Genomic DNA, 10,633 nt, shown 5'->3' with positions numbered 1-10,633 from the left:
GAAGTTTTTTACCATGGATCTATTTTTTTTTTTCTAGATAGGGATCTTTAAATACTCTATCATTTATTTGGGGAAAGCACCTGTGTGTGTCCATGTGTATTTACGTCTGTCTCACTCTTTTCCCCTGAATGCATTTTATTTCCTGCTTATATGAGAGGTGTATTGCTGCAGAATAAGAACTGCTACATGTTTGGTTTCCTTGCTGGTGTTCATTTCTCTCCAGGTCCACCCCACCCTTCTGGAACTCATGAAATAGCCAGATCACAGAGTTTCCAGTTTAATCACTATTTCTTTTCTCTTAAATAAAGATCTTGTTACAATAAACAAACAGCAGTGTTATTAATAAAGTCTCTGCTGTTAATATTTAAGAACTGTTATATGTTAAAAATATACTCAATTTTAAGTTCTCAAGATTTATTTTAGTTGTGTTTGTTAAAGAAACCAGAAGTGCTTATATAACTTTGATACATTTTTAAGACTTTAAAATATGTACAAACTCCATCCAATTTTCTCTGATCACAGCATAGAGTTTCACCTTTTTGATACAGCAGATGAAAGTCAACATCTAATGGTGCTCTGGTTAAAACTGTTTTAAATACTACAACAAAAAACTGTTTTAAATACTACAACAATAAAACCCCACACACCTCAGTGGAATTCCTGCTTGCACTACAGAAGACAACATTTTAAAATAAAGGAATTGATACTGAAATAGAATTGAAAAGTTAAATCTGTTTATTTCAATTTAAAGAACTTAACTGCAACCAGATTTAAAAAAGGTTTAACCCAAAGACATTTCAGCCATTTCAAATTTTAAGGTAGTTAGATTATAATCATATTGCACTGTTTCTATGCTGCACATTCCCTCACATTAAAAAAAAGTTTACTACAGTACAATTTCACCCTGATTAGAAAAGTGGAATATACAGTGTACAGAAGTGCCTGGAAGAAGTTTATTCATTGTCATCCAGGCTTGTTTTGGGCAAGATCAGAGAACCTGGTGAGCTTGTCAGCAGAGAGCTGAGCCCTGCAGGTCTGTGGCAGCCCTGATGAATGTGTGCTGCTGTGAGCTCAGCAGCAAGAGGGGATTTGGTACTGCAGGTCAGCCAGAGCACCTCTGAAACTCTTTCATATTTTTTGTAAGGAGCTTCTAACTATGAGGATGCTAAATATGCTACTTCTTAAAATGATATTCTGGGACAGGTGAAGGTGAGAGTTCTTCTTGGACAGTTCTGCCTCTGCAGCTATATCTCCACATGTTGATTATGGCCTGGCTGAGCTGTAAATAGAGTTCTGCACAGTTATAATGGAGAAGACCTGATAGTAGTACTACTATATCAATTTTTATAAAATAACTTATGACAGTCCATAATGGATACTTCCAAACTACAAAGATTGAAAGGTAATTTTTGAATTAAGGATTGTAACTTCAGATGTGATATCTTAAAAATGTGAATGATAGTCTTGATTTTTTATGTATAAGAAAATGTATTTTGACCAAGTATGGAAATATCTATTAATGGAGATCTCAGACTGAACAGATTTCTTGATTAAGTTGCTGTTGCTCTCTGAAATGTCAGAACAATTTTCTTGCGACAGAACAATTTTCCTGCCAAAAAACATTCAGTGTATGAATATTAGCTGGAAAGTCTGAGAAGGAGGAAAAAAACCCAAACCCCAATTTTCTGCTATTCGCTTTTATGACAGTCTTTTGATTTGTTCCCTTTTAGCTAAGTCCTTTCTTTTCCTCACTGTCTCATGTACAAAGCAAACTGCACACCAAAACCACACACTTTATATGATTCAGAAGTTGGAAAGGAATAGAGATATTATTGCTATTTATTTCAATAGCATAAAGTCAGCAGGTTGCCTTCCTTTCATTTTGGCAAGATAATAATTCTTATAAATGCTACTTTAATATACAATTCCTTATACCCTATATGTTCTGCTCACACCATATGTTATATTAAATGCTAGAGAAAACTAAGTTCTGAAGAGTCTTTATTGGGCCTCATTTTCTTTCAAATATGAACAAAGAAGAAAATTATTATAGACATGAAGCTGCATCCACATACAAATCTACACTTCATTCCAAAATGTATTTAGAAATTGTTCTATCTTCTCTGTTATGGTCTTCTTACAGTGTGTGATTAGGCTAACTCAAATATATATACAAAAACAACAGGATTGGAGTAACAGAATTCTCTGAACTGCCTGCAGAAATAAGGACTTACCTCACAAGCAAAGTAAAATGTTCACTTTTCTACAAAAAGCAAGTCTAGTTATGTTTGAAACAAACTATATGGAGAGTGTAATAAATCTTGAATGTTTAGGTGAAAGTTGTTCAAAAGAAAAATCCACATGACTTTGAAAGATATGGTTTAATTAGTGAAGAAACTGGTACAGCCCATGGCTGGTTCGCCATTTTAGAAAGAGATACATTTCTGTGTATTTGAGTAAATGTCTTGGAGAATAGTATTATGTTACTCAGAATAGAAAATTACTGGGGAAAATACATGTAGCCTACCTTTCTCCCCCTCTGCTCATGTATCCAAAGGAACACAGATTGGGTTTCTATGAAAAGATATAATTACAGTGCTTTTAAAATGTGTCATCCATCCTCTTTCATTCCACAGCTAAATTAGCACGACCCAAGCATTCAGTAAAAATATGGAGCATAAAATTAGGAATATTTTATCTGTCTATATGTAATACAGAGTCAATATTTAGAATGAATATGGGAAGATCAAGGCCTTGGCAAAATCCTACTGGAAATCTGCAGGACTTACGTGCAAAATCCTACCGGGTCTTTTGCAAAGTGAGAAGCCTGAAATCTCTTTTGAGCTTTGGCGGGCACAGGGGCTGGCTGCTCACTGCAGAAGAGACTTGTTGCCAAACCACACTGTTGCCAAATCTCCAACGGGCCTGCTCTGCTGGGGCCTCACCCCCCCAAGGTGTTGAAGGCTGCACAAAGGTTTTCCAGGATTCTTTGCACCAAGGGAAGGTTTCTTCTGCCAGGCTTGTGAAACAAACTCCATTGCAGTTAGAATTGTTTCAGAGCAAGCAGATAGATGCTACCTGGTTCTCTTGAAACTTAGTAGAAAGCTTCACTTGGTGATTAATTTTTATCGTGTTCTCTTTAGCATAGAAGCTATAGCCACTTTAAGATTTTAAAACAGCTGTTGTATAGGTGAGAAAATTCAGTAGCTTTGTACCTTACGTTGCAAAGTGGGGAGTTTTCTCCTGAAATGGGCTACTGTGTAAACCATGGGTTTGCTGCTACCAGCAGTAACAAAGAACAAGTGCTTTCAAAGCAATGCTAGAACTGGAGCATTCCTGTATTTCTAACCGTAAGCCTGCTTTTGTTTCCAGAGAATAAGGAATTCTGAGAAAAGGAAACAGGTCTTTGGAATGACATATGCTTTCCACCTTCATCTTAGTGGCTTCTTCTGAAAAACAGAATGATGAAAGTGTTCTTTTTCTGCTGAGGCAGTCACTCCTCCTCATCAAGAGAAGCATGTTGCAAATTGCAAACAAAACGGGACGTGCATATTAAAACCGAATGCATGAGGAGTATGAAAGTGGATGCAGATGTTAAAGTGCCAAAAGGGAAAATTATCTTTTAGGGCACTACTGTAAGGGACAGCGCATTCCCGTCCGTGCACACCAGGTCCATCCAAACCCCCCACCCCCGCTGGCACCAGCACAGAGCGAGGTACCCGCCCGTGGGGCCCGCGCCCCCCGCAGCTCCTGCAGGCTCAGCCCCCCATGGCTGGGCTCGGCTCCCGCCCGCACTAAAGGGCCGCAGGGGGTGCCCGGGGGAGCCGTGCCAGGCGCAGGGCAGGGAGGCCGCGGGGCCCAGGGCGCTCCCCACCCGCTGCCATGGGCTCTCCTGCCCCCCGGCCCGGCTTGTTACATGACGGGCAGCACCCCTGTCCCGTATAAAAGCCCAGAGGACGGGGAGGGACTGATGGGGGAACCGACGGTCGCTGCGGTGCCATGGAGGCGGCCGAGGCCACGGCGAAGGCACTGCGGGCACCCAAGTGCTCCCGCTGCCGCAACCACGGCTTCGTGGTGCCCGTCAAGGGCCACGCCGGGCACTGCCGCTGGAAGCTGTGCCTGTGCGAGAAGTGCTCGCTCATCACCGAGCGGCAGAAGATCATGGCAGCCCAGAAGGCGCTGAGGCAGCAGGAGACGGAGCCGCCGGCCAGGGCGGGCTCGGAGCCCGTTCCGTCGGGCGAGGGCCGTGGGGCGGCTGCCCGGGAGGACGGGGCCCCCGAGCACTGCAGCCACGAGAGGAAGAAGGGCGCCCAGCCCGACAGCGGCGGCAAGGGCACGGCATGCTGGGCGCCACCGCCACCGCCCTTCAGGGACGACGGTAAGGAGCTGTCGCAGAGCCTCTTCCCAGCATCTCCCTCTGTTTTCTTTACCCTGTCAAAGGCACAACTTGTGCATTTCGGGGATTCCTGAGGCTCCGGCTGCCCGGAGAGCCGCCCCTGCAGTCTGTCCCTCTCTGCTTCTCCGGAGGGCACTGGGCTGGCATGTGGCTTCCGCAGCCTCATCCCGTCCCTGCCAGATCGCAGCGCGGCGCGGGAACAACGTGCTCGGCCTCGCCGTCCCTTGCGAGCTCGAAGCTTAGGCAAAGCGGCTTTTCACTGAGAGGGAAATTAATCTGGGAGTGCAACAAAATTGGATCTGCTCCGCTTGTTTCTCTGAGTGCTGTCACAGTGTTTATAAACTCACAGGCACAAACTTCCAGCAACAAAAATGCTAAAAAGCTCAGCGATAGCATGTAAATAGGTAAGGTACTGCTGCAGCTGTCTGTAGCTAGCATTTCATGGTAGCACTAAAAGAAAAAGACCTTTTAGCCTTAATTCATACCTGTAGCAAAGACTAAATTTTTCTTGGGATGACAATATAAAAGTGCATTTGGTATTTAAGAGCAGAGCATAAACTTCTCAGGTGGAGCAGTTGTATGGTTTGTCATCTCTTAAATGGCTTCCTTTAATAGAGTCTTTAATGTGACTTGTCTAATTTATGATAGTAACTCCATTCTATTACGATAAGAATGTTGCAGAAATTCTTACTGATGGCAGTAGTCATGAATCTGAGCCTCTGGAGAGTTGGCAGCCTGTAAGACAAAACGTTGTTCTGGGAAGACTTATTTTGGACATCTGCAGACTCCAGAGAATACTGTCAATAACTTACCCTTTTTAGCTTTGTTTTGGAATAAAAGTATGTTTATATATGACAGTAGTGATACAGATGTCTGTCAGTCCTTCCCTTAACATTTCTAACCTGCTGACCAACTTCAAAAAAAGATTAGGCACAAATTATAGTACTCCAGAAGTAAACCTTTCAGAGGAAATTCTTTGCCTTCTCTGCCAATTGGAGGATGGGGAAGACAAGAAGGACCCAATTTACATTCAAACTGCCACTCTTTTTCCTAAAATTTCAGAGAGGCCATATAAGATTCAAGATGCAAGATAAAAAAGTGAAGTAACTAATTTCTGCTTCTGATTTGTTTTTTGTATGACCCTAAAACTGAGTGTGCTGTAAATTAACATAAGAAGTGACAGATGGGAGTGCATTATTAGAATGCTAGAAAGTTAGAACTCTGCTATTTCTGTGGAATTTTGTTTTAAGTACCACTAGAGTCAAAAGTTAAGGTAGGTTGTTTTGCTCTTGTTGATGTATTGAAAGAGTAAGATTCTGCAGTCAGTGCTTTACTAAGGATAAACTTCACAGTGCACAAGACAGAAAAGTTCCTGCAGCTACTTCTACTTAACTCCATTAAATTACATGGATAATTTTATTTGTTCTTTTCTCATTATTCCCTAGCTCACCCTGCTTTTCCTCCAGAATACACTGTCAACCCAGAATACCTGGAGAGAGAAATCCCAAAAGTGTACCCGGGGTGTTCTGGGGTATATCCTTACCACCCGTTTTCCCTGGGATTTGCCATCAATGAGTCAAGCAGTGGGGAAGCTCCATCACCTCCAGGGATATCACTTCAGAGAGGATTTCGACACATTCCTAGCAGCTATGTGCCAGGGAATGCAACCACTGTATCAGTGAGTAGCATGCTTTTAATTACCTGTGCTAATACTGCTTTATTTTACTGCCTTCTCTCTGTTGAAGTAACTGTGAAGAGTCATTTTCCTTACCAGCTACTTCATAGCATTTTGATACATTGCACTGAAGAAAACATTAGCAAATAGTGATGTTAATAATCTGACCTGCTTTTAGTGCAGTTAATCAGTTGATGTTAAGGTAGAGTGATCTGCCTCAAGACAATTAACAAAATAGATCTATTATGCTTGTATAGAAATTCCCTGTCACGTTTTAGGGGTTACTGAGAAAGAAGATGGCTGCTCCTGATTTAAACCAACTACTCCAGGTGACAAGGACTTAAAAGGGTCAGTTTTGCTCTGACATGGTCTTAGAAGTTCTTGCTCCTCAGTTGAAGCATATTATCCTGTGCACAGGCTTTCCACATGCCAGTATGTGCACTGACATGGCAGCATATGGACAAAAACCCAGAAATGGTCTGATAATGCAGGTGTATCCTGGAGAGAGTCTTTAGATGGAAGGTGATCTGCTTCATGTGTTTCCCCAGGTTCCAGATGGAGCTGGAGATTTCCCTCAAGGATACTACACTCCTCTACGTCAGTTCATCCCACCAGGTTTTCTGACAGGGATTCATTACATCCCAGCTCCAGTTTCACTGAACATCCTGGCTGAAACAACCAAGGAAGTGCATGGTAAGAGAGAGTCACTGTTAACCTGCTTTCAATATCTAACCACAGAGATGGAAACCCAAGAGACCCTGATCCCAGGTAATTTCGACCTCTGTGATTGAAGCCAGGCCTGAAGTCCTGACTCCTGGGCCAGGCTGTAGAGCTTTGGGAAGGGCTGACCTAGAGGAGGCAGCCTGGCATGCTTGGCCTTTCCAGCTGACAAGCACCTCAGTCTCAGGCAGATGTCAAAGGCCCCAGGACTCCAGAGCTATTCCAGAAAATGATCTGTTAATATTCTCAAAAAGAAAATATTTCTCTACGTAACTAATGTCCAGGGCATATCTTAAAAATTATTTGGTCATATTTCAGTTTAGACAAATTGTTAAAAAATAATGCGGACTAACACCATGAATAATACAAAATTTCTTGCTCATATGAAAATCCTAGATTTTAATTGCTGGAAAAAAAAGATTGAATCTTCAGAATCTCTGATTCCCACAGAATTTTAAATTTCTGCCATAGATTAAGTCTTTATGCCCCTCTATTTTAGGTCTCTTTCATGTATTGTGCCTACTTGTGGACATACTTGTGATTAAATTAGCAAGTTTTTCATTTGGCTGCAGCTAGGCTGTGACCACAAGAGGGTAGAGCTGCTCAGAGAATTAACCACTAGTAATGGACGTATAAAAAGCCAGTTTTATTTAATTTTTTTTAATTTTAAATTTTTAAAAATGCAGATAAATAAATCTAACTTTCTTTCTCTTTTTGAACATGAGAACAAAAAATCATTAAGCGAACTGTTTATGAAATAGATTACAATAATCACCCACTGAAAAATCAAGAGGGAAGAGCAAGAAGTAGAATAATCTCATCTTAACTGAAAAGATAGTGGTGGTGGTGGTGATGTGGGACAAAATATAAATTGGGGTTTTTTGGCCTAATTTCTCAACAACATAAGGCTCATGCAGCCTCATTTTCTGTTAATGTCAGTCCTCTCAAAACTCTTCAACCCATTAGCTATTTTCAGCCAAGCATATCTGTTGTGATCACATGCCTGCACACTATTGATGTGCAAGGGAAGCAGATGCCTCCCACTGAAGCATTTGCTTGCAGTCACGTTGTGGTGTAGGGCTGGCTGTCACTGTGCACTCAGTCCCTGACTGGGGTGTGTGTCCCTGGGCCAACCAAGTGCCTGCCAGTCAGCCCAGCAGTGGGGACACATCCCCCCAGCACTCAGGGTATCCCTGCTCCTTGTCTGGCTGGAAAGCCAAAGAAAAGGAAGCAGGAAAGAAGGGGAAAGTGGAGAATATGGCAGGATGGGGGTGTATAGACATTGTAGAAATGTGAAGTTATTTTAAGATACTGATAAAGGCAGTGTGTAGGAGATACTGGTGCACTGGAGGTGAAGTAATATGGGCTGAGTTTGAGGGGGAGAGAGGAAGACAAGGGCTAGCCTGCAAATCAGAAAGCGTGCGTGAGGATTAATGGGCTTTGTGATTTGGAGGGGACAAAAATCTGGGGGATGCTGCAGTGTCAGAGAACATGTAGGGAGCTGTAGCTTTTCTGTTGGACTCTGAGGGAAGGGAAGGAACTGGGAGTAGCACACAAACACGGGGGACATGGGGAAGTTACAGTAGTGCATGAGGGAAACAGGGGAAATCCAGTCCTGCATTGGTAGAGTGAAGTTGAACTGGCCAAAAACTGATGAAAACAGCCAAGTGGAGAAGAAACAGCAGTAGAGCAGCCTCCTCCAGGGAGCAAAATGCCATCTAATGACCTCAGCCCTTAACACACCCCAGGGAAATCACAGCCCAGGCACAGCGCCATAGGAAACAATGCATCATGGATTGTGTTGCTCAGAGAACAATCCAGTTTCCTTAGTGCTATGGAGAAAGTAGAAATTAATTCTACTGCATAGCATTTGTGCTCCAGGATATGTAGGAATTTGCAATTGTAACCCAGTGAGGGGGAATAATTGTGCATGAGGTCATACAAAATAGCCTGGCAGCAGAAGATGCAGATGTAAAGGGAAGAGTGAAACTAATAAATTCTTTCTGGAATTCAAGATGCTTGAAAAAAGAGAAAAGCTGTAATGTGTAATGCATAAGGATGTGTTAGGATTGCATAATGTCTTTTTTTTTTTTTTTTTTTTTTTTCCAAAATGGAACTGACTAAAAGCTGCAGTTAAACTCGAGGACATCCTTTCTGCAGAAACTTCCAGAACTGAGGTGAAATGGGCTTTCTGGCAAAACTGTTGCAGGAAGATGGGTCTAGAAAGCCCTAGCAGGGTGACAGCTGGTTAGAAGTATCTGTCATCTCTGCCTGGAAGGAAATTGCAGCTAAAAACAAAAAATGAAAAACTCCATGGCTTACCTGAAGTAAGCCTAGGGTAGAAGATGCTCCCAGAAGGATTTGAGTTAATGAGACCAGTTCAGTTTACAGGGGTGGTGTGAAGTATAGACATGTTGTTACACAATTCCATGCAGTATTGACTGGTCATGTTAGAGAGATTTGACAAAATAAACACAAGATATGTCCAGTAAAACAGCCAATACAGCATCTGATGGTAGACTCTGGTTGCAAATGGTTGGCTTTCTAAAAGAGCAAGCCACAGAAAACCAAAACCCAGGTTGCCTGTGAAGAGATGAGGGAGTTTTTAATGCAAATTGCCAAGTAAATATGTTATAAAATAAAAATCCCTAGTTGTATTTGAAAATGGATTATGAATCAGTCTGTTGAGGCCTTTGAGAATTCACAGGAGTGTTGAAAAGGCATGGCATAGGTTCACTGTGGGTAAGTGGGCAGAAGTGTCTGCCTCATACTTCTATTCCAGTGCAGCTTCAAATGTGGAAATGTGATTGATTCCAGGTGCAACAAGAACTGAAACAAAGGGTTTGAGGTTTCTGCTTCTTTGTGTTTAACTCTGACATTTTTCTGTTCTTCATTTTAGCCACTGAAGCTGACAGTGAGGATTCAGGGGTGGTTCATGAATGTGGCCAACCACCTTCTTCCCCAGAATAAACAAGAAGAGACCAATCTGTATGTTATACACAATAAATGGGCTGGAGAAGAGCTGAGAGCAGGCAGCAATGTTTCCATTTTTGAGTGTTAGTTAATGAGGGTAGAGTGACACTTAATCACTGAGCAGTGACAACAGCTAGAAGGGGATTAGTCCCCTGCTTCACTTTTTGATCAATGTTTGAGCTACCAGGCTCACAGCTCTGCCTCCCAAGCACTACAAAGCCCATGTTCCTAAAAGGTTTTTCAATGGAAGCAACAAATGATTATGACTCTGAATTTGTTCCTCTGCTGAGGTTACCTGGCTCCCAGACCATGGTCTCTGAGCCATGTGCACTCTGCAGCATTTTCATGTTCGTGACAGTAGTCACAAAGAAGTTGTTTGTATCAGTTTGCTACAAAGGAAATCTGGTTCTCAATGTTATAGAAGAGTTCAGTGATGTGGAGCCTGAAGACTGTGAGAGAGGATGAGAAGACAGCCTGGGTTGCTGATGCACTTGGCTGCCTAGGAACATGACTGAGCAGGGGAGGGAAGGATGGGTGCTGTCTGGAGGGACATAGCAGGAATGTGTTGAAAGGCCTGGTGCCTCCACATTGTTTCTGGGTCCTCTAAGGCACCTGCTGTGTAGGCTGGGGACAAGTTATTTGGGATCACCTCTTGTCACACAGGCTTCACATCTGACATTTTAGATGTCCTTGATGATTTATACATGATTTTGGTGTTGTTTAACTCAGGACAGCTGAAACTGAGCAGTACTGTTTGTTTGTAAAGGGCTCCTGTAGACAGTTTTACATGTGTGTACTGGAAGTGCACTGTGGCATAGCCAAGGTGTGGAGAGATTTGCCCAGGACAAAACACCAGTTACAATAATAAT

The 10,633-nt window shown here is 42.5% G+C and overlaps 1 protein-coding gene across 1 annotated transcript; it reads left to right on the top strand.

Annotated features, from left to right (window-relative positions):
- Positions 1 to 3,999: 3,999 nt before the first annotated feature.
- DMRTB1 (DMRT like family B with proline rich C-terminal 1) lies at positions 4,000 to 9,761 on the top strand. The gene is made up of 4 exons (XM_030226574.2): positions 4,000 to 4,378; positions 5,842 to 6,074; positions 6,620 to 6,764; positions 9,691 to 9,761. The coding sequence occupies exons 1-4, from the start codon at positions 4,000 to 4,002 to the stop codon at positions 9,759 to 9,761; spliced, it is 828 nt and encodes a 275-aa protein (XP_030082434.2).
- Positions 9,762 to 10,633: the final 872 nt, after the last annotated feature.

The sequence above is a fragment of the Serinus canaria genome, chromosome 8, assembly GCF_022539315.1.
Source record: "Serinus canaria isolate serCan28SL12 chromosome 8, serCan2020, whole genome shotgun sequence".
NCBI lineage: Eukaryota > Metazoa > Chordata > Aves > Passeriformes > Fringillidae > Serinus > Serinus canaria.
Note: the sequence above shows the minus strand (reverse complement) of the source record. Positions and strands in the feature narration are given on the sequence as shown.